Source organism: Toxorhynchites rutilus, chromosome 1, assembly GCF_029784135.1.
Source record: "Toxorhynchites rutilus septentrionalis strain SRP chromosome 1, ASM2978413v1, whole genome shotgun sequence".
Lineage (NCBI taxonomy): Eukaryota > Metazoa > Arthropoda > Insecta > Diptera > Culicidae > Toxorhynchites > Toxorhynchites rutilus.
The window spans coordinates 124,805,178-124,829,854 of NC_073744.1; the positions used below are offsets into that span (position 1 = coordinate 124,805,178).

The following is a 24,677-nucleotide window of genomic DNA, read 5'->3' on the forward strand; positions in this document are numbered from 1 at the left end:
AATATTCATTATAGTTTACTTCTTCACGAGACCAGAATTTTAGGGCAAAAAGCACGAAGCCTAAATGGGAGCACACTTCACCTAATCCGGCTATAAATAATTAAATAATGGTCGATGGGCAGTGTTTCAATAATCCCTAGACCATAGTATATCGCACCCATTTTAATGACATACACGGAACAAGGATCTTTGAGTTTGAAAAAGGCACTGGAATTTTCATTGAAGATGCCGAAGCCAGTGAACCCGTTTATGAATGAACCGTCAGTAAAACACATTTTGTCAGATCTAACTTTCCCATATTTTTTCGAACATATAGACAGAATAACATTGGAGCGTAGATGATCTGGGATTCCATTGAATTTTTTGTCGCATAGACAGGTAAAAAATAGCAGAGGAATTGCAATAGAAAGGGAAGCAAACTTGGTTGGAGATGCCTGGTGAAGGGTGCACGGGTAAGGTACTCATGGTATAAAGACATAAAACTTGACTGAGGAGTCAGTTGGAGTAGATTTCCAATGAATTTATGATTGTGTAACGGATGAGAAATCTGTAACATAATTCTGTGAACCGAATAGTAAACGGGTATACTCCTGCCAAGACTTCGAGACTCATCGCATGTGTCGAATGCAAACACCCCATGGCTATACGCAGGCAAAAATATTGTATCCTCTCCAGCTTGAGAATATGAAACCTGGCAGCTGATCGGAAGCGAAAACTGCTATATTCTAACACTGATACGATGCATAGAATAAATCCAGGCATATGTAAACGCCGTTGAATTTCTCACTGGTAAGAAATCACTAAAGTTGGATGCAGTTCTACTTCAGGTGAATAAATTTACCAAAAAAATATGAATATATTCATTATATAAGTTCGCGCTAGTATAAACGGTTGATGTGATTTTTATAAATCTCATCATATTTCTTCACACGAATATATCATTAGTCTAAAACCTCCCTTAAGAAAACACATTCCGGTCTGCACAGATACATGCAGATACTAGAGTACCCGCATCTTGCATCTATAGTCAATTACAATTTCGTAACGCTGCTTTATTTAGCAATCCATGTTAGGTAAGCACATTCCGGTGGGGGAATGCATACAAGTACAAGTGTCCCCGGTTTTCATGCATCATCAATGTGTGAGGTTGTTATGATATAATTAGTTCGCTTTTAAAACAATTTTAAAGTTACTGAAACAGTTTATTGAGTCAATAAGTAACAGACATCACTTGCAGACCTTTATCTTTTGAATGAAGTGATAATCATACCACTTCGTTCAGTCGGTAAAAAGGTATTAACACTCAAAATCATGTTCCTCTAATATAACGCTCACGTTTTAGAAACTTTGAACTTACACCCGTAGTACAGAAATGGAAGAAGTAGCCCTACGTCAAAAAATTACAATAACAAAATACATATCAGAAAATGAGACATTCGAAATCTGCTGCCCTATAGAGGCGAACGAACTGAAAAGTTTAAAGCCTCTTTAAAACAAAGAATGGAATGGAACTGCCGCAAACTGTTATACTAGCGCAACCCAAGGCGCCTAGAAGTATATCCTAAGGTGGGCCAACTTGCTAAAACCACTCTTCGGCCATCTTGGAAGTCTACTGTGCTTTGTTTGTAAACAAAACACAATACGCTAGTGCCGAAGCTCGCTCGTGATCAGTCTGTCTCTTTCACGCTACAAGCAAATAATTCCCCTTCTGCTTTCTTCCGTACTGTTTTCATATACCGCTCCCCTAACCAACTTAGTGACGAAACGGCCTCACCTAGTACCATAGACCCGTCTTGGCGCAACCCTCGCGGCAAATACGCCCTTTTGTGTAAACATATCCTAGGTGACAACAGCTGACATTTACTGCATAATTTTTCACATCTTATTGCTTTTGTACGAACTTCTTTGTAGGCAGCGGAAAATTTCATCGAATTTGTGCGGAATATCCTGCGAAAATCATGTAATTTCACCGATCCTGAGTCGTGCTAGAACTGTGGTATCGCCAGAAGTACAGAATGGCTAGCGCAAGCGAAAGTTCGGATGAATTTTTCGATGCGGAGGACGACAATGCTACAAATCATCCTAGGGACTCCAGCAGCAGTAGTGGCAAGTGAGTAATCGTGAAAAATGCAATAAATTCTGGGTCTGTACATGTATCAACATAGCGGGCGGTTGTGGAAAAGAAAATTGGTTTCGAGTTTATAATCGTCTAAAAAATTGCGAAATCAAGTTATGGATAGTGTTTCAAACATTGCCTTGGTCTTTGATTTACGTTTGTTTGCGATAGTAATAAAGAAGTGACAAACACTAGTTGTTGCATTAAGTGAGTATGAAAGGCAGTCTCCGCAAAACGAATTCAGATTATATTGAATGCTTATAAAATTTGATTGGATAAAGTGAATGTATGCAGTGACTTCAAGCACACGAAATAGGGTTTCTATTGCGTGTTTATGATTGATATCCACAATTCATTTGACCAGATTTGCTAATACATCAATGTTAGCCATACCATTATAGCCAATGTTCTAAATGTTATAATTTTGTATGAGTGTAATGGGCACAATGATTCGTAACACATATCGTGTTGCTTTTCTTGTTTTAGGAAACGTTCACCGAAAATAAAAACCGAAAAAGAGTTTCTCTATCCTGAGCAAACGGAAGAAAAGAGATGTGAGCAGCACTCGGATCGAAATTCGCAGTCAAGTCAACAAATGGAGCAGCATCAGCAAAACCATCAACAAGTAGTTCCGCAGCAAAAAGACGGAACCAAATTTATTGAACCGAAAACGGTACGGGTAAACAAATATTGTGTGCATTTTATGTTTCGTTGATTGTGTTCCCATTTGTGCTAATGTCATACAATAATTAATGTAGAGCATGCCAGAATGTGCTGATGATTAGAAGGTCTGTGCACATCTGTAGATATTGGATCTAACGTATGTGTTATAGTGGGCAATTGAGCAAGGTTGACTCAAAAATGTATCAATGTTTAGTGAAATCCTTTAGTTTGAGCGTTTACTTTCAACTAGACGGAACATTACCACGACAATTTTGCGTATCAATCAACAATTATCGAGCAATCAACAAACATACATTAATTTTTATTCAAATTTCAAGGACAAAACGACACATGATATGGTCGAGGTTCTGCTAAAATGAACAAAGCGCCTGAAACATTATATTATTTCATATATTTAATATATTTGTAGTTTGGGCTGTCACCAATTGATCGTGGCTGATCAAATTGTTAGTTTTAACCCTCATATATTACAAACAGGATGTCTGATTACGTACATTAGAGGGTGGCAATGGATGTATGGAAAAAAAATCATGAAATTAGGAAAATCGATAATTCTTTTTCGATACCAAGTGACTTAAAAATGCATAAGTTGGTTCGCACACAGGAGCAATAAGCAACAAGAAAGCATTAATACGCAATACGCAACATATTTTGTTGTACTCCGCATACCAAAGCAACAAAAACGCCTGACATTATGCAAATAATTTACTTAATGAAAGAAACTTGCTAAATTGAGGGTCCCAAAATGAAAGGGGTGTAAGTGACATCATCGATTTCTCTACATCGAGTCTCTCTATTGGTCATAACTTAGCTGCACACACATTTCCAGTTGTATTTGACAATATGGAAGATAGGTCTGAGCAGTCTTCCGAAAAACACTTACACATATCCACGCGATGTGAAAATTCCATGTTTTTGTTTGAATTCGAACATGATTCTCGCTAGTGTTGAGTGTCTATCCCCAACACGAATAATGATACACAAACATAGACATGTGAAATCAAACACGATGTTTATAATTCAAGAACATCATGTACAAACATATCACCCGATGTCGCAGTATTCATTGCTTTCGTTTCGTTTTGTGTTCATACACGGAAAGAAATTATTCATCCCAAAACATTTCTTCGTAGAATACTTTTTCACAGAAACGAACTTGAAATTTAATTCGCATTACAAAAATTACATGAGCTGAGAGGCCATGAGTTCATACATATTTTGCAAGTCTGATTAAATAATCCTTGGTTTCGTGCAGAGAAACATTCTCTGAATAGAAAGAAGCTTTCTATGAGAATTTTTTTGCGTGCATGTTGGCAATTAAAGTCTGGGGAATCGACTGCACAGCGGGCGACGTCGTACAAATGCTGACCAAAAAAATAAATACTCAAAAATTAGTCTTAGATGCATCCTTCAGCGGCACACAGCAGAACCTGCAGAGAAATTTCAGCGGCTAAAACACACTATTAATTTCTCGATGTTATCACAAACTGAATGAAGGAAAAAAACTAAAAGCTACACTTACACTGTACTGCATATGCTATGTGTGCATGCGATTGCATTATCCTTTCTTCTCCTCTTCTTTGCTCGTTTTATAGTTCGGGTCGCGTTCGTCGCGAACAAGCAGTATTGGCCATTTGTATTCAAAGATCCAGCCAAAATGGTTGCTCCCGTGGTCGAGTGATTAGCGTCACGCCTAACATGTCACTGCTGAATAATTGTGGTACCTTATATTCGATTAAAATTATAGAAATATTGTAATCAAAATTTGTTGTGGGTAACTAAACATCTCCGCCACGCTCTATCCAATTTTAGTACTTGTTCAAATAGCTAATAATAGCGAATGTTACATGAATTCAATATATAAATTGATGCATGCACTAAATAATGATATCAATTGTGAAAAACTCTGATATCAATCGACGTTTATTTTAATCAGAACAGATAAAGAGGTTTATTTAATTTTCCCAATATTTTAGACGAAGCATCCATTGTCATGATAGGAAAGCATTTTCTCCATGTCAACATACCAACACACCACGCGTTGAGTGGTGGTGGTGTGGTGTCCGATTCGCTTCTTCTACTCTACGCACTGCCGGTGCTTGGGGTGAAAATGCAAGAGAAACTGTACACCATGTTCGAACATCATGTGCAACATTGGGATTAAACATCGTATGTCCAAACATACAACGAATACAAACATGTCACATTTTCAAACAGGTACGAAAAAATCATGTTTGTATTCAAACACAAAACTGCGAACAGCAGCGTGGACATGTTTATCCCGGACGCAGTGTTTTTTGTGAAACACGGAAGACTGGGTCTGAGCCTCATCTATCGGATTCTATAGCAAACTCAAATTTGAACGTTTTTGCAGATGAATTATTAACTAAAGAAAAAGTTGATGAAGAGAAATCGATCAAGTCACTTACACCCCTTTCATTCTGAGTCCCTAATTATGGGCGATATAGTTGCTTTTCAACTGACACGTCGTGATGCTAGCGATATATGTTGCTCAACAAAGGCGATAGCGGAATCGTATTGCGTCGGTGTGCGAGATCAACAAAAACTTAATGAAAACACCCATTGGCGATAATACTGCTTCTTACATGCTAGTTACTAGTTGCTTATTGCTCCGGTGTGCGAGCCGCCTTAAACATTGAGATCTGGGGTGACATTGCGAATTTTTTCTTAGCTTTGTTTACGAACCCAAAAGTTTTACATTTCTCTACGAGACAAGTTTTTTCTCTACGAGACAAATTTTGTGCCTCAAAGCACTAAAAGCAAAGCTCTAAAACTACGAAGAGCTATATATAGTTATAAAACACTGGAATTTTAGTTTATTTAATGTTCCGCGTCTGGACACAATAATGAAGTTCAAATGACCAGTCTTATAAATGAAGGTAGTTATTATATACTATATACTTCAATTCAACCTACTTCTTGCATATCTGTGGAAACTTAGAAAAATGGAGTGTGTCTATAGTTATGAAACGCAGTGTACCTACCAAATTTGGTCAAAGAATGAAATGTAGGAAATTGTTTTCGCCGTTTGAATTCTCGCGCTTGGCATGTCCTTGATATGTTTCTAAATAGGAAAATGTTTGTAGAAAATGGTAATCGCAATAATATACACAAAAAAAGTGTTGCGAATAGAACATTGATAGCAGTTTTTCAAATAAAAACATGTAACATTGCCCTTTTACCGATGTATAGGTGACTTGTTGGTAATTGCATGGACTTATATAAGTTTCGTTCATAACTTTAAAATGATATGTTTTTAATGAAAGCTCAAACAATTTCCTATATTTCATTCTCTGACCAAAATTTCGTAGGCCTTATAGTACTTGAGTACGATTTTTTTTGAAATTTTGTTTTTTTTTCACTTTTTTTTGAAAAATTATGACATACAAACTATAAAACTTACAAAACTTAGGTCAGAGAATTGAATATAGGAAATTATGAAATTATTCATGAAAAATATAAAATAATTTTTAAAAAATCACTACAAAATTATTTCGAAAATTGGAATTCATTTTTTCAAAAAGAACACTTAAAATTCTGAACGAAAATTATATGAATAGTCCACACAATTACTAACGAGTCATCCATATATTCGGAAAAGGGTACTGTTACAGGGAAAGGGGTTTTTTAAACAACAACTTTTTCATGTTTTCTTTGATAAAATAGTATCAATGTTCTACTCGTAACATTTTTGTGTGTATATTATCGCGATTGACATGTTCTGCAAACTTTTCTCTATTTTAGAATATGCCAAGAACAAGCAATTTCGTACACTTCATTCTTTGACCAAGTTTTTGCAGGTACATGTTATATTTGGCCAGTCATGTTGATATGAAATTCGTATATTGCTTCTTAAATTTCTGACCTCTATAACCAAGTGTTTTTCAATAACAGTACATTCTTTCTCTTGTTGTGATTTCGGATTCAGAATATTTAAGAAAGTGAAAAACAAAATTATGTAGCTGCTAGACATGCAAAACTTCATTCCATTTTCTCGTTTCACATAATATTAAAATAAAATTGTGTACGCGGGCAACGAGGTATATGTCGGGGTGGACTAGTAGTGGTGAAGTGAAGTAAGGTTGAATGGAGAGGCAGATTTTTATTCATTCGCTATGTCACTTAGAACAACCATTTGTTCCAACTAAAAAGGAATTGACGAGCATTAAGGGCAAGAGTAATTGATGAACGAGTCATGTTTGGCGGCGAATACGTTCGTTGTGACTCTGTAGTAAGAGAGAGGAGGACGTTTATGGAAGTGGTCCTGCTCGATGTGAAGCAACTGAGACGAGAGTCGATTTTCATATTTCGTCTTTGGAAATGTTGCACCCTTGTCTTACATTCTAAATTCCGGCTACAACTATTTCCAAGATCTGTCCGAACCAGAAAAATCTTATGAAGACTCGGATAAATAAGAAAAAACTGTTTTTCTGGTGAACACGATCACTATCCTCTGCTGTCATGATGTTGGTTCAGGGTTCGCTCTGATTGAATACAATTTCGTTTTCCGAATGACACGGTCATTTTATAATCGATAGATTACCAGTTTTTGCATCCAGTGGTATAAGTAACTTAATTTTGAGGAAATTTGGCGCAAGGTTCGTTTTGGCAGAACCCCGACAATATGTTCTGCAAGAACGAAAATATGTATGATTATTATAGTTTCTGAGTGCTCGGTTCTATAATTTCCTTGATATTAAAATATTTTTTGTCACGATGGAGTAACAACTTCAGTAAAACTATTATTTGTATTATTCAGATTTTGATTCGTACATGGTTTTGTGAGGATTAAATTTTTTGCTATCACATTGTTTCGCATCTGCCCACTCCAATGCATATGAAAAGATCGAAGAAAACATATTCGCTGTTGTGTGTGTTTTTATTCTTGTTTTATTTATTTGCTTTGATAAAAACCAGAAAATTCTTTTACTTGTAGTATGGTAGACAGCGGTTTCGTGAACTGCGTCAGTGCATGCAAAATGACGAAGACGAGAATCCTGGCAATACACTAACACCTGACTCACAGGTACTGTACCGTTACATTGTTGGTTCATTTCTCTCCGCTCCAAAAAAAAACAGTCTGCAACTATCCTCTAAGTGTACCTCAAAAGTGAGAAATTGGAACAATTATATTATTTCGATAAAGAGCATACGTATGCGAGGCCGTACGACGCCCCAAAGTCGAGTGTGTAGTGACAGTGACAATGTCGATAGGAACAAGCAGTAATGACAAAACGCATTAAGCATGAAATTTCGCTTTGAACCCCGCGCCGCGCGTTCTCGGGAACATCCATGATCGGAACTATTGTATTGCGCCGCTATATGTAATTTATGCGTGTTCTTTTTTTAATCGCGTATGCGGTTTGGAGTAGAGACCTAGTTTTGATAATGTGGCAATTATTCATATGGCAGTAGATTTGGTTTTCTAAACGCTGCTTGTTTTTTCTGGGATTTGTTTCACATTTATAGAACAGCTCGGTGGAAGGTGTATACTCTTCATCTACGCGCACATCGCACCCTTTCAGGGTGATCGAAGGCGATGCTCTCAGCATACAAAGCATGACTTCGTTGGGACGAGTCGGAAGAATTCTGGCTGGAAGTGCCAGTGTGGATGCTAGTGGTATGGTTATTTCGTTAACTTTTTCAAACGCATGGACACTCGAATCGTCTACCCGATTTCAGGTCTAAGTATAGGGAAAGATTCTACATATCTGGCTGCTTCGACGTCATCTGCTCCACATTCTTTGATAGCACTACCATCCTCTTCATCACGGGAAACCCAGCTAAGTGGCAGTTCGTCGATCCAATCAAGCAGCGGCGGTGGCGTTGTCGGGAATGTTAGTACAGAAAATATCGGTACATGCAAGTATGATTCATATGAAGAGATACGGCACCGACAGGAGAACACCGCTTCCAGTGATAACGATAAAGAGCATCGAGTGAACATGAATGTACCCTTACAAGGTGAGCAGTGAGAAGATTCAATTCGCCAGTGTTAATGATGAATAAATTTTCAGAACCAGATGTCATCGCTAGTACAAAACTGGCTCACTCCAAAACAACCGATAGTTTGACTTGTTCCGGACCGGTTGCCCCTCCGCGGCGGAAAAAGAAAACTCGAAAACTCTCGAGTAGTTCATCGGAGCAGTTCAACATGAATGAAGGTCTCAAGCTTCCTCCTCCGGATAGTTGTTCTACTGAACTTACAGTAAAACTTCCGATAGCACAAACATCTATAGGTTGTAACAATGAGCCGCCCGTGATAGAAACAACAGGTGAGGGTCAAATTTTGCCCAGTCCAGCAACACTAGCATCTATCACACGGCAGATAGAAAACTCCTTCCAAGAAGCTACTATTGGTGCTTCTAATGGAAGTCCTGCGATAGGTGCAGCTGGTGAGTCTAGTGGAGAACCGCGCAAATTGTTGACTGGTTCGATGGGTCGTATACCAAATTCATTGGGGAATTCTTCGTCGTCTGTTCACTCCAAACCAAGCCCATCGAATAGTGTGAAAAGCAATTCGGCGCCAGCTCGAGTTAGCTCGATTGATCCCTCACAAGGGTTGAACATATACAAAGCTATCAAAGGCCAATACGTTGTGAAGCCAACAGATGGGGCATTCAATAAGGCACAGGGACCTTCTCGTGAGGAAATCGAACGTGTGGAAAAAATTAGACTAGAAATCATGGGAAACACTGCTCTAACGAGAGCTAGTTTATCAGGAACTGGAACAAATAGTTTGGGCAGCGGCACAAGATACGGTTCATCGCTGGCTAAACATATGTACTTGAAGGAGCGACGAAAATCAGCCGGGGATGAGGATATGTTCAAGCAGTTAAATATCTATGTGAAAACAAGAACCGACTCGGGCAAGCAACTGACCGACATGGAGATTTTGGAACAGATCCCGGTGAAAAACCTAGATACCGGTGAAAATTTCCCTCTTTCTGCTGTGGAAGAAAAATTACCACAATGCATCAATCCACTGTCATTGCACATAATGAGGTTAACAAGTCATATTCCGGAGTCAGACGAGGAGTCTATTGGTCCCCCTCCCGGCTCGGAAGCTCCGGCTGGGTTCGAAGAAGATCTCGAAATTGAGGAAGAAGCTGGACGATTGAAGAAGAAAACAGCTAAAATAAAAAGATTCTTCCGTTCCACAGCTAGAAAAACGGTTGACAAAGCAAAATCTATTGCATCGGAAGTATCACATGCTAGACACAAGGAGGATGTCGCAGACATCGAGGACGTTGTGAATCCTGAGCAGAATATCAAAATAAAAGCGTCGAGTACCAATAAAGGCCCGTATGAATTCGCTAAACTACAACACGTCCAAGACCTATCCGGAGAGCACACGGGAGCTGTGTGGTGCATGAAATTCAGTTCTTGTGGTCGTTTACTGGCAACTGCAGGGCAGGATCGTGTTCTCCGTATTTGGGTTTTGAAGGATGCATATCATTTCTTCCAAGATATGCGCACAAAGTATAATGCAGCCGATCAGAAGTCTTCGCCGACCCCTTCGCAGGAATCACTAGTCTCACATCATTCGGCCGAGGAAGCGATTGCTTTGGCAATAGCCGCCGAGAAATCTCCCGGTCCGTTTATGCCCAAGTCGTTCTGTACTTACTCAGGTCATACCTCGGATTTATTGGACGTGTCATGGTCTAAAAACTATTTCATCCTGTCCAGCTCTATGGACAAGACAGTTCGCTTGTGGCACATATCGCGAAAAGAGTGTCTCTGCTGCTTCCAGCATATAGATTTCGTGACGGCGATTGCGTTTCATCCTCGTGATGATCGCTATTTCCTCAGTGGCAGTTTGGATGGAAAGTTGAGATTGTGGAACATTCCGGACAAAAAGGTTGCCTTGTGGAATGAGGTGGATGGACAGACGAAACTTATTACGGCGGCTAATTTCTGTCAAAATGGAAAATTCGCCGTCGTTGGCTCGTACGATGGTCGATGTCTGTTTTACAACACCGATCAGCTTAAGTATCACACACAAATCCACGTCCGCTCAACGAGAGGGAAGAACGCAATCGGGAGGAAAATTAGTGGCATTGAACCTATGCCTGGTTAGTTAAAATGTTTTTTTTTATTTCATAAATTGTACAATCACATTATTGTTGTATTTTTTCACACAGGTGAGGATAAAATTCTCGTTACATCAAACGATAGCCGAATACGTTTGTACGACCTGAGGGATTTGAATTTGAGCTGCAAATACAAGGGATACTTGAATGTTTCGTCCCAGATCAAAGCGTCTTTCTCACACGACGGCAAATATATCATATCGGGATCGGAGAATCAGATGATTTACATCTGGAAAACTCATCACGACTATGCCAAGTTGAGCTCCGTAAGTAAAGATTATCATCCTTATTCTTGTTAACGGTCGTATCTGCTTTCGTTCGAACAATCCGATTCGAATGTGTTCAGGAAAAGGTACCATTGGTTTCGTTTGAACCTGGTCAAACGAATCCACTATCGAATGTAAACACTGGTGGTGTTACCAGATGTGTCTCGATATTTCCAAATATTGGAATGTAGCTGATCCAGTGCTTGGAAATATCTGTATCACATCAATCTTTTCAGCTGAATTTCCGGCCACATTCGATCATTATACCATTGCATTCGGGATACCGAAAATGAACCAACGCCAAACCTCACAAACACAGCAAGCCACTAACAGTTGACACATCCAGTTTTGTTCATTCTGTTTTTCGTTCTGTTCTGCGTTCACGGAATGTGAGCAAAAGAAAATATCCCTAGTTTTGTCATTCATTGACATTAACATACCAGTTCATTCACTATCAGCATCGTTCTCGGACACTGACGAAACGGAGAAATTCGTTGAGGAAGATAAGAAAGTACAGAATGCTCATAATAGTGACAAGAAATTAAATTGTTCAAGCATGCAAGGTTTCCGTCTCAGTTAAATTGCTTTCGTTTTACATAGTGAATATGCAATTCCAATTCCACTTGTCATAAATCCTTCAAAAGGAGAATTCCGATGTAAAAAATACCGTCTTAACTCAACTTTCAAACATTTTTTTTTTTTTAATTCTGAACACACGAACAAAAAATGGTGGTGTCCAAGACACGACCGCAATGGGAATATTTCGAGCTTACTTTTGCAAACGGATCAAACTATGCTATAGGATTTGCGGATGAAATTGCCAACATTCAGCTTTGGCTGACGAAGTTTGCATTCGCTGCTCGGATCGATTCTGCAGAATGTCCCATCGCCGTCCAAGCCTAAGCAATCCTTAGCTGTGAGTGTGCATGCAGATCTTGCTCTTTTGTTGGCATTTCCTTGCGCCACCAATTTGCGTTGCCCTTTCGGAGTAACTTCAAAAACAACTGAATAAGTAAGGCACTGACTCAATGAGAAAATCACACACATATCGGGATATTGAAAATGAACAGTCACAACATTCCTGACAATTCAATGGCAATGAATAGATGTGAATGAATTCTCATGACTCGAGCTTTAAGGAAAGCTCAGATGGCACAGAATGAACATGAATGAACACAGTTGTAAATTTGTTTGCCGTCGAATGAATGACAGCAGCATCGACAAGCAAAATAAACGCGTTACACTGATAAAAATATATTTTCAATGTTACTTAACAAGCTCAATATTTCCAAGCCCTGAGCTGATCATTAATCAGCAACGCCCCCTAGTCTGTACCCCATATTTAACGCGGTTTGTCTCTCTTGACATCCAGTGTAGAATGTTTATTGGTCAGTTTTTAGCTCGTGTAGAATTGTCACTGGTCGGCACAATCATCGGCTTGTTGAATGGTTCACTGGTCAATACAATCTTCGGCCCGAGTCATTAGTGTCTGTAAAGAGCAGTGCTTGGAAATATCAGTTTCACATCAATTTTTTCAGCTGAAATTTAAGACCACCTTTGATCATTATACCATTGTATTCGGGATATCGAAAATGAACCAACGCCAAGCCTCACAATAACAGCAAGCCACTGACAGTTGATTCATTCACTTTCGTTCATTTCCTCTTTCGCTCTGCTCTGCGTTCACGGAATGTAAACAAAAAGAAATATCCCAAGTTTTGCCATTCATTGATATTAATGCACCAGTTCATTCAATATCAACATCGTTCTCGGACACTGTCATACTGTTATAAAAGTTTATTCACCTAACCAGGTATGCAAATTGCAAACTATAAAAGCGATGCTTCGCAGCAGTTAACATTCAGTTTTGTCTTTCTATATATACGATTGATTTGCAAACAAAAATCTACATTCATTCATCATGTCCGATTGGAGAACAGGATTCCTGTGTTTGATGGCCCGTCCGCGGGAACCGCTCTGTCTCCCAGAGTGCGAGAGGAAGAATTTGTGCTTACACTCGATACTAAGCTAGAACTGGGATTCCCTGGTGTAACAATTGGAGACGTTTCGGTGCAAGTTACCAATGGGAGAGTGGCAGTGAATCGTCGGCTCACGTCTGCTGACATATGGGTTTCCCGTTTGATAGGTTCATCGATAAGACGATTGTTGGAAGATTTCGTGAGAGCATTTCCCAACATGAAGCGAACGTCATCCGTGGGGAATATTTTTAACAATATGTATTAGGAACGGTACTCCTGGATTTGGATTCAAATTAAATTAAGAAAGACAAGAGGTGCAAAATTGCGTAACTAAACAAAAAGTGGATTCAGCTACAGTTGAAATAAAAATATTTGAGAAATGGCTAAAAAAGTATAAATTTATTTTATTTTCATTTTACGTAGGAAAAATCGAAGCATTCGAATCTACAATGGCTCAGTTGCCACCGAGGTGGCGACATCCTTCCATTTAAATAGTATTGGCAGTATCTGATCGAAGGCGTCTTTATTCAGTTTGATGATCATAATATTGGCCAGAGTCTCTTCCTTCAAGCATGTTCTCTGGTTAGAGAGCACCAGTGCGAGTGCGCTAAATGCCCTTTCCACTGATACCTGACTAGAAGGAGTAGCAAATACAACCTTGGCCACTGCGTAAAGTTCAGGATGCGAACTCTTTCTTTTGATCCAATGTTTCCAAACATCGAAGTTATGCTTCTGGCGAGGCTCGATATCCAGCGCTTTGAGCTGAAGTTTGAATGCTGATTGATTTGTGTCTATTTCAGCAGCAATTGAACCCCCGAAAAGCTCGGTGATGTAGCCATCGCTTTCATCCATGGCATCAGATGATGAAGACGTAGTAGTTGAAGAGGCAGCATTATCGTCAGTATTATTGAGTCGACATATGTGGTTCCAAGTTTCTGTGATGAAACCCTAGAATAATCGAATGCATTAGTACAATTTTGGAAATAATTTATTTTTCAATTTGACATACCTGAATAAGCTCCTTTTCTTTGCCGTTGAAAATAGCTGAATTGACAAAATTCAGTCTTGGTTCCAAGTACAGGGCCATTCTGAAAGCTTGAGACAGTCGTAGCTTGGAAAGCCTGCTCTGAAGAGTTTCATAGCCAACGGATTTTTATGAAATCGACGAACTTCGCCTATAGCAATCAACCATGCTATATAAAAATCTGAAAGCGATACGTGTGAACCCTGCAGATTTTTAGAGCATATGTACACTGGCTTGAATGCTTCTGCATAACTTTCAATAAACTCCCAGTGGCTTGAGAGATCTGTAACGAATAAAATATTGCTGGTAAATCGAAAATATTACATTTCATCAGAAAACCTGATAGTACCTAGTTCTGCAAATTGTTCAGCCAACTGTTCGAAAAACTGTTTCTGCTTCAGGAAGCTGCTTATCATTACATAAATGCCGCCCCACCGCGTCTGGCACCAAGTTGGCGGATAAGTGGCATTGTGATGACCGAAATTTGTCGTGTATTTGACGTTTTTGCATTTTTTCGCTTTTCCGTTATTTCCTTAATAGAGTCATTGCTTTTATTTACTACGTCCAAAACAGCTAGCTGCAACGTGTGTGCCGCACACCTGATGAGATTTAATCACTCTCTGAACACCTCGCACAGGCTGGCCGTAAGTGTGTCGTTTGACGCGAAATTTTCTTCGCTATCATCATCTTCTCGCAAAGACAACATGACCAATTCCTCCTTCAGTTTTCTGACGGCTGCCAACATATTAGCACCGTTATCTACTACCATTGAAAATACTTGATCGAGGGTCATTCCGTAGCTTGTCAACGTATTCATTATTCTTTGTTTCAGTAAGTTGGCAGTCTGTCTCTCTTTGATTTCAAGTATACCTATAATATGAAGCTTTTCATTAACGGTTTTACATAGCTACTCAAACTAAATCTTACCCAACGTCCGAATGACAATCTCGTCGCGTATGCAATATTGAGCATTTATGCACAATACGTGGCGGTTATGGCGACTTGCGGAGTCGAGCTTAATCGAGATAAGCTTATTTTTCATCTCGTCAGCTATCGCACTTTTCACTTTTTCCGCAGCTGCTTGCAGATGATTCTTAGCTATCTTCCCATTGAATGAAATTCCTGGTCCAACAGCCTCGGACAATCGATCCAGAAGTAGTTTTGTTTCATCCCAATCGACGAACGAAATGGGAAGATTCCGGTTAGCGATCATTTTGATCACATACTCAACTAATAGTTGATGATCAACTGGAACCAGACGCTTGGGGATAAGTCGAGCTTTCTTCGCAGACGAATCGAACTCCTTCAGCAAACCGTATTCGGTAGATAATTCCGGGTGTTGCGATCGGAAATGGCGGATGAAATTGCCAACATCCAGCTTTGGTTGACGAAGTTTGCATTCGCTAGTCGGATCGATTTTGCAAAATGCTTCCTCCCCGTCCAAGCCAATGTAGTCTTTAGCGATTTCTGTAAATGTGCGTGCAGATCTCGCTCTCTTGTTGGCATTTCCATTTGAACCACTGATTTTGGTTGCCATTTCGGAGTAACTTCAGAAATAACGGTATAAATTAACAGAATATGTCACTAAATAATCAATAAACACTGTCTCAATGAAAAAATCACAAACTTGTCAGGATATTGAGAATGAACGGTCACAAAATTCCTGACAATTCGATGGCAATGAATGAAAGAAAATGAAGTCACATGACTCGAGCTTTAAAGAAAGCTCAGATACAACAGAATGAATATGAATGAACACAGTAGTAGATTTGTTTGACGTCGGATGAATGACAGCAGTACCGACAAGAGAAATGAGCGCGTTACACTGATAAAAATTTATTTTCAATATTATTTCATAAGCTCAATATTTCCAAGCCCTGGTAAAGAGTATGTACAAAGTACAAATTTATCGATCGGATAGGAGGGATATGATACAGGGATACAAAGGAGGAAACATCATTGAACATTGACATCGGCGTTTCTAATGAACAGGTATAGATCAAGCAGAAGATCAAGGTCACGATTACCTAAGGTAACCCTGACGGGGATATCCGATTTTCTGCCTTGTGTCCTCAATCCTCTGGAAAGCTGAGAGCGGCTGCATCGCCACGATCACATAGATTAGGTTGTAGTGATTGGATATATCACGCGAACGAACTTGAATCCCTTGAACCATATACTCGTGGAGTCCTTAGGGATAATCGTATGTAACTAACGACCTAATTTATTTTCACTCTACATGCGCTGCTAACTTACGAGGAATGTGGAAAAAAATGAAGGCAATTTGCCTTTCAGAGAGTGTGCCTGGAGCACCCACCTTAGCTAGCGGGTCCGCTTTCTCATTCCCCGGAATCGAGCAAAGGGAGGGAACCTATGCTAAGGTAATCTTGGAAAATGTTGCGACCAAAACCCTGGTTAAAAAATCGTCGATAGACAATGTTTCAATAATCCCTAGAGCATTAAACATCCAATGATCCCTAGAGCAGTAAACATTCGCTAACTGGGCGAAAAGAGAAGACTTGTTATGGACGTTCGCGTTTTAACTGGTCCGGCTTGTAAAACGTCAAATAAAATCGAGGGGAACTTCAATGAATTGTTTGATTCCCGTTGATCATGAAATTGGATAAACAAAAGGTTTCCAATGGAAGTTTCGCATTGAGTGCGACAACAGGTATGAAATATAATTTGAGGAAATTATTTTTCTGTATTTTTTTAAACAAACTGTGAAGGCCCCAATTATGTAATCTAAATTCAGATTTGACTTGAATTTTACATTACATAAAGTAAAAAAAATCACATAGAAAAATCATCACATAATATAACTAATATCGAAGCTGAATTAAATGACATATTAAACTAGTTCAAAAAACAGGACTAAACCTCCGGCGGATAAGTGTTCGGCTGTAGTTCATACGTTGTACGGGCAATCGTAGCATTGCATTATTCCGGATTATTCAAGGTCGAACATTGATGTTGATGTTTTCCAAAAGAACGGGACAGTCGATGCGTCCATGCAGAACATCAACTATCAGCAGAGCTCTGGCTGTATCTCAACGGACCGACAAAAGTTCCAAGTTGATAAGCTGACAACGACTCTCGTAACTCGGTGATCGAAAGGGGTCTACGGATCTACGGAGTGGATACCTCACGAGCCGTCGTTGAACAAATTAAACTCTTTTGACGCCATTGCACAATGGTCCAGGAGATGCATTTAAGTGGAAATTAGCATTTAGAGCTTGACAGTTATTCTCTAGACAAAAACTGTCTTAGACAAAGTTATTACTCATGATAGAGCACTCGTTTTTATGTTGTCAGAAATTGGGTGACCAAAATTGTCGATGAAATAAAAAATCTAACTTATCTTATCTTTATAGATAGAGGTAAACAAAGTTCGACAATGTTGTAGCTCCAATTATTTGAGACATCTTTGTAGAACGAAGTTTTTCTCTATCTCTTGAAATAATCGATATAGCACCTTTTTTCTATGTTACGTTAGGGTCACCATAAAAAAACTGTTTTTTTACTCTAACTTTTATATTTCAAATTTTACATGCAAACTGTCTTCGAAAGACTTTTAGAGCATACTAATACAAACATTTTTCGATGCAGAACTTGTCAATATCTCAACTTTACTCAAGGTAATTGATATTTCTTCCCAAAAAAAAACACGCTCTTTTAATTTGTTTGTCATTCTGTCTGGGGCAGACATAAAAAATGTTTGTTAACGGGATTTGAAAGAACAGATTTTACTCTATGTAATATGTGATTTTCAAAACTATGTTATTTTTTGTGTTTGAGTAAATTAAAATTGAAATCATGAATTTTTGGATGAAAACTCATCAATAACTTTGAGCAGGATCAAGATATTGACATGTTCTGCATCGCAAAATATTGGTATTGATAAGCTCTAAAAGTCGTATGAAGACCATTTTGATGTAGAATTTTAAATATAAAAGTTAGAGTAAAAAAACCGTTTTTTCATAGTTACTCTAATGCAACTCAGAAAGCACTAAAATCAACTTTGTGGGAGATATTTATTGTTTAGACAAAAACTGTCTTAGACAAAGTTGTTACATATGATAGAGCGTTCATTTTTATGATATCAAAAATAGGGTGGCCAAAATTGTCGATGAAATGACAAATATAACTTTCTTATCTTTTTAGATAGAGATAAACATAGTTTAACAATGTTGTAGCCCCAGTTATTTTAAACAACTTTGTAGAACAAAGCTTTTTTTATCTTTTAAAATAATCTATTTAGCGCTTTTTTCTAAGTTGCATTAGCAAAACGTGTTCTTTCTTTAACACTTATATTTCAAATTCTACATCAAATCTGTCTTCGTACGACTATTAGAGCTTATCGATACCAACATTTTGCAATGCAGAACTTGTCTATATCTTAATCCAACTCAAAGTTATTGATGGTTTTTTACCCAAAAACTCATGATTTCAATTTTAATTTACTCAAACACGAAAAATAACATAGTTTTGAAAATCACACATCATGTAGAGTGAAATATGCTCTTTCAAATGCCGCCAATAAACTTTGTTTACGTTTGCCCCAGAGAGAATGACAAACAATTGAAGGGAGGGTATTTTTTGGGAAGAAATATCAATAATTTTGAATGAAGTTGAGATATTGACAAGTTCTGCATCGAAAAATGTTTGTCTTAGTAAGCTCTAAAAGTCTTTCGAAGACAGTTTGAATGTAGAATTTGAAATATAAAGTTAGAGCGAAAAAATAGTTTTTTTCATGGTAACCCTAACGTAAAATAGAAAAAAGGCGCTATATCGATTATTTCAAGAGATAGAGAAAAACTTTGTTCTACAAAGATGTCTCAAATAACAGGGACTACAACATTGTCGAACTATATTTGCCTCTATCTCTAAAGATAGGAAATTTATATTTTTTATTTCATCGACAATTTTGGTCACCCTATTTTTGATAACACAAAAATGAGCGCTCTATCATATGTAACAACTTTGTCTAAAACAGTTTTTGTCTAGAGAATAACTGTCGAGTTCTAAATGCTAATTTCCACTTAAGTGCATCTCCTGGACCATTGTGCATTGTTGTAGTGAGGAGTCCAAACTGTAGAACCATACTCTAAAACAGAGCAAGTTAGAGAGAAGTAGAGGAATTCAAGGATGTAGATATCTGTAAAATTTTCAGCAATCCTGAAGATGAATCCAAGCGTTCTGAACGTTTCATTGACCATGAACGAGTTGTGCGGTTTGAATGAGAGTTGTCTGTCCAAGATTACTCCTAGGTCCTTGACTTTACTAAAACGCTCGATTTCTGTGTCACGCAAGACATATTAAAATAATATGGTCTGTCTCGTGCGCGGAAACGAGATAACAGAACATTTAGTGGGGTTTACATCCATTCGGTTAAGAATACACTAATCGGCGAAAGCATTCAAGCTCCTTCAGAATGCGACAGTCTTCAATTGAGCAAACCCGAAGGTAAGTTTTCAGATCATTTGATATTCGTGGTCCTTCAATTAGCAGATTTACGTCGTTAAAAAAATCAGCGGATTCAAATGGTCAGATGAGTATGATTATAACCATTGCAGAAAGCAATTCGGGGTATTATTAACGTCCCGTCTGTTTCCTTTTTTATGGACTGGGCACATATATAATCGTTTCCAACAGATCGGAAAAACACCAGTAGCCATGAAAGGCTGGAATATTTGGAGCATCTGGGTCAACAAATCATTCTGTCAGGTCCCGAATTGAACGATGTTTTGGGCTTCAAGAATGACCTAGAAATCATCTCCGTACTGATGTCAACTCTACTCAGAGTTTGGTTAGAGAGAGGGAATTAGCCAGCAGCATGCCTGATATAATCGTCGCTAAAACCCTCATTGGTGAAAACACTGACAATTTTTCTAAGAAAAGGTTGCAGATATCCTGCTGAGTAGAGGCCATGCTTCGAACGTCATAGACGATGTTCCCGGCTCTCAAAAACGAACGAACGTGATGAATTATAGAGGTTTTAAACTTTTCAGTTCATTCGCCTCTAACAAAAACGAAAATTTAATAATATTGTTTTTTTATCCCATTTATTTATTTATCAGGCTCATTAGCATTTTATCTGTAACAGAGCCGGGTTTTTATCGTATACATGTACATATGTTTATGTTTCTATAAATTGTAAATTACACAGTAGTAGTAGTAGCCATTTAGGCGTTAGGTTTTCTGTTCCATTACATTATGGTAAATTACACTGTAGTAGCCATTTAGGCGTAAGGGTATTCTATCTGTTCTTCCATTGTTCAGCAGACCGGACAGCGGAGACATTGTTGGGTTATTTATAGAACAGCAGCCCGATGTTTCTTGCAGAACAGAGCAGTTGTATGGATGAATCGATCTTTGTTCCACCGTGAATCGATCTCCATAGCTGATGATGGTTGCGTGGACGTAGTTATTCTATAACAACACAAAGATGGTCAATTGAGGGCCCTGAGTTTTAACTCACGATCGATCGCTTAGTAAGCGAACGCGTAACCAAGTGGCTACGAAGACCCCCTTAATAATATTGTTATTAATTAACAAATAAAATTACACAGAAAACCTGTCTTGATAAAATAACTCTAGACGAAAATGCTTAGCAGGAATAGGAGCGTATGAGACAAGATGAGATAATACGATATAAGTCTGAATCCTTTTTCTTAAAAAAAGCATCCCATTTATACTCCAGAGCCTTGATTCATTTTAAGAACTTGTTTCGACCCATATGCTGAATCTACATTTCAACCATCAACTACTATTTTTTCAAAGATACAAATGTTTCTATTGGATTCCATAAGAAAACCAAAACGGAAAAGAATGTGAATTAATAATATTATGTTTATTAAGCGTCATTCCAAATCCAGTTCAGCTTTCAACACTTTTTGAGCATTTTAATTTTCTCGTCCATCAAGGCTGTCGGGTGTCTGCCAATATCTTCATTTTTTCACGTTCCTTTGTCTTAAATTTCGAAACAAATTTTGATGAAAACAAGACGTCCTTCATCTTGGTACACCAGAGAGAGGAAATTGTTGCATCTCGTTCAAAAACTCATCACTTAAAACTGTGATGATTCTTGCATGCAACCAACTGAAATCTGTGTCATATATCTTATATATAAATATATATATATATATATATATATATATATATATATATATATATATATATATATATATATATATATATATATATATATATAAGAATGGATTTCTGTCTGTCTGTCTGATTCTTATGGACTCGGAAACTACTGAACTGATCGACATGAAAATTGGTATGTAGGGTTTTTGGGGTCGGGGAAGGTTCTTATGATAGTTCGAGACCCCTCCCCTTCTCTAAGGGTAGGCTACCATACAAATAGAACACAATTTTTTGCATTACTCGAGAACTTATCAAGCAAATGAAACCAAATTAGGCATATGGAGGTTTTAGGGTGCAGTAAATGTTTCTATGGTAGTTAGACACTCCACCCCCTATCTAAAAAGGGACTGCCATGAAACACAAATGAAACACAAATTTCTGCATTACTCGAGAATTAATCACGCAAATGAAACCAAATTAATCATATGGAGGTTTTAGGGTGCAGTAAATGTTTCTATGGTAGTTAGACACTCCACCCCCTTCTCTAAGGGGGGGCTTCCATACAAATGAAACTCAAATTTCTGCATTACTCGAGGATTCATCAAGCAAATGAAACCAAATTTGGCATGCGAAGGTTTTAGGGAGCAGCCATATTTGCCATGTGGAGGTTTTAGGGGGCACGAAACGTTCCTATGATGGATCGATACACCTACCCGTACGTACGCTTAGTAAGAAACCATGGATATTATAACGAAATTTATATTTTGGGCGAGACGAAGTTTGCCGGGTCAGCTAGTAAATGATAAAAAAGTTCTCAGTCGGACAAACTCTTTTCGAGTAACTTTAAAGGGCTACGCCATTCCAGACTTCGTTTCAATAGGTGCATTTTATTTACCTGTACTGTTACATTGTAATAAATTCCGACAACTGTTCGATATGAACAGAATTTATTTATAATGAAACAAAAAAATATAATAAGTTAAATTTCTATTTTATTTGGTATTTGTCATACACAGAAGGTGGTAGGATTTATAGACAGGTATAGAGAGAAATAAACTTCTACTTGCTGCTGCACTTCGTCACACTTCGTTCGAACGAATGATGTTCGAAAGTTCGAATGATTAGATTTGCTTCGTACGAAACCAAGAATACGAATGAGGCATTCTTTCGAACGTTTTGTATTTGGTCGAAAACAAGAATAAAGGTGTACATAGACCGCAAGAAAATAGCGTTACAGAAATCCCTTTCACAGGTCCGACGAGATCGAAGCGATTTCTGGGAGGGGATCAAGGCCCACAACGCAACAGTTACCTGCGCTATTTTTGCGCCACATCCCGAAGCAATTATTAAACCAGAACCTGATGATGAAATTAACGCGGACAATGTAAGACAATCCTCTCATTCACATCTTCATCAACATATTCTCACGAAAGATTCTGTTCCAGATTTCAATCACTCATCCAGCGGATCCACTGGTGGAACAACGAAAAAAGGGTTGCGGCGGCTACGTGTTGGTGAGTGCGGATTTTAATGGTTGTATTAAAGTGTTTATCAATAAGACCAAGCCCAAACATAGCAGCTTGCCATATACAGCTATTCTAGACTAAATTTTGTGTTGTTGAAAATTGTAATCACTGGAATAAGAGTGAATACTTTCGCTTAACTTTGCACTAATTAGAACATCTGTCAGACCGAACACAGACCGATTCGAAAAAAAAAGTTTCGCGATTTATGCGATGAGTGAGAGATAGGAGCATCACTGATGTTTATTGGATTGATTTTAGAAACGGTTCGCAAAGATTTGTTCGAGGCAAACTGAACACCAAATAATGTTAGGGCTGAAGCGTGATATACAGTGAGTGCCGGAGGGTTAGGTTACCTAAAATTAACTATGGAAAGTGCAGTTAAGGATATAAGATCCGCATTTTGGGCAGAAAACATCACATGGATGTGTACGTACTTTTTTTTTGTTTACCGTTTGGATGTGTTTTCTGTGTATTCCCACTATTGCATGTTAACAGCAGTTTCACTCACCTTTGTTGTTGTGTTCAGTGCAAAACAGCGATGAGAGCATTTGTTCAATCTTCCCATTTTAATATCGTAGGCACATCGCGCAAAATTGAATTATATCCCAGAGTTAATCCAGCTATTTATTACTTACGTAGATGTTCAAACAGATGTTTTATATAGTTTTAATTGTGGAGTTTGAAATTTTTGATAATATACTATATTTGATAAATGCCATGTTATAAACAGTAACCAAGGTGTCTGCAACAAACATATGTTTGCACATGTGTTCTAGCGAGGAATCAGGAACGAATAACTGCGTATGATAATTACCATATTGTTACAAACTGTGTAGATTAAAACAGAATGTTTACCTAATTTATTAATATGTATATAACGTGGAAACTAACGTATTCAAATGTTGCTTTGTTCAATGATTGGAAAATATGAGAACATCCCTTCACATTCGCAAAATGAAGACGCCTTCGTTGCTTTCCTTTCTAATTAATAACATAACCAGTCCTATTCTGTATTCCGACGGATTTACATTTCGTTCAAAACCGTTATTTCGTTCGAGTTATAATTTCGCATTCCCTATTTCGTACGTTTTGTCCATCCAATGTTCCAAGAGAAACAAATCGAACAAAATGCAAAAACCAAGGAGCTGGAATTGACAGGTGGTTCTGTTTCGACAGTATGAGGATAAGGCATGGAAGATGCGAGAGGAGGTAAAACATGACAGCGACTATTTTTGTTTATAAACATTGATATCGGCACAAATATCAGCGTGGGGAAAAATTTCCGTGCAAAACAGAGTATGAAAACAACGGTAAGCAATTTGAAGCTAATACTCAATTTCTACATGCGGAAATATCATTAATGCTATGAACGCACATTTTTTTTTCATTCACTTTAGATGCAGTTGAAGCAGCAGTCGCCGGGAAACGACATGCCTGGATATCCTCGGTTTAACATCGCTCACTCAACAGTTGAACAGCGCTCAATATGACGGACATACAACCACCCAGGATAGGTCGCCAATAACTAATGAGACTTAGAGCAGTACTGCGCAAGCCCGCTGGTAGTGGCTCTTCCATATACCCACCAGCACAGCTCCCACATTCGCTGAATCGCCAATCCCGGCAAGGCCAACGCCAGACAATCTCCAGTCTTCAAATAACATCAACTACAATGGTGGTCATCAGCAGCAGCAAGGTGACTGAGATGGCTATAATTAACCGGATTAACAATCGGCCGATCTTTTCAACAAATCTGATCGGGCAAACTTAAAATTGCGAAAAACTATTATCATTGTTGTGGACAACCCTATTTTGCCGCGCTCGGATCCGTTATTCATCCGACGCAGCTCAGACCGCAGGGCTCGCGTGCGACAGC

The 24,677-nt window shown here is 38.3% G+C and overlaps 2 protein-coding genes across 3 annotated transcripts; one reads left to right on the forward strand and one right to left on the reverse strand.

Annotated features, from left to right (window-relative positions):
* Window positions 1-1,876: 1,876 nt before the first annotated feature.
* Window positions 1,877-23,760, forward strand: LOC129774727 (WD repeat-containing protein 44). Of its 2 annotated transcripts, XM_055778644.1 has the most exons (9): window positions 1,877-2,110; window positions 2,603-2,789; window positions 7,758-7,847; window positions 8,291-8,441; window positions 8,504-8,785; window positions 8,839-10,896; window positions 10,966-11,180; window positions 22,528-22,659; window positions 22,721-23,760. In XM_055778644.1, the coding sequence occupies exons 1-9, from the start codon at window positions 2,016-2,018 to the stop codon at window positions 22,880-22,882; spliced, it is 3,372 nt and encodes a 1,123-aa protein (XP_055634619.1). In that variant the 5' UTR covers window positions 1,877-2,015; the 3' UTR covers window positions 22,883-23,760. The 2 variants fall into 2 exon arrangements, with proteins under 2 accessions (XP_055634619.1, XP_055634627.1); XM_055778652.1 differs by lacking the exon at window positions 7,758-7,847.
* On the reverse strand, window positions 13,585-14,266 carry LOC129774737 (uncharacterized). The gene is made up of 2 exons (XM_055778662.1): window positions 14,169-14,266; window positions 13,585-14,107 (listed from the first exon to the last, which is right to left on the reverse strand). Exons 1-2 carry the CDS (start codon window positions 14,244-14,246, stop codon window positions 13,604-13,606), a joined length of 582 nt encoding a protein of 193 aa, XP_055634637.1. The 5' UTR covers window positions 14,247-14,266; the 3' UTR covers window positions 13,585-13,603.
* Window positions 23,761-24,677: the final 917 nt, after the last annotated feature.

Excerpts from the sequence above, each read along its gene's own strand:
- LOC129774727 (XM_055778644.1), top strand. The coding sequence starts at position 2,016 with ATGGCTAGCGCAAGCGAAAGTTCGGATGAATTTTTCGATGCGGAGGAC. Across the intron at positions 2,790-7,757 it reads AATTTATTGAACCGAAAACG|TATGGTAGACAGCGGTTTCG; the intron begins GTACGGGTAAAC and ends TTTTACTTGTAG. Across the intron at positions 8,786-8,838 it reads CATGAATGTACCCTTACAAG|AACCAGATGTCATCGCTAGT; the intron begins GTGAGCAGTGAG and ends ATAAATTTTCAG.
- LOC129774737 (XM_055778662.1), bottom strand. The coding sequence starts at position 14,246 with ATGGCCCTGTACTTGGAACCAAGACTGAATTTTGTCAATTCAGCTATT. Across the intron at positions 14,108-14,168 it reads AAGAAAAGGAGCTTATTCAG|GGTTTCATCACAGAAACTTG; the intron begins GTATGTCAAATT and ends CGATTATTCTAG.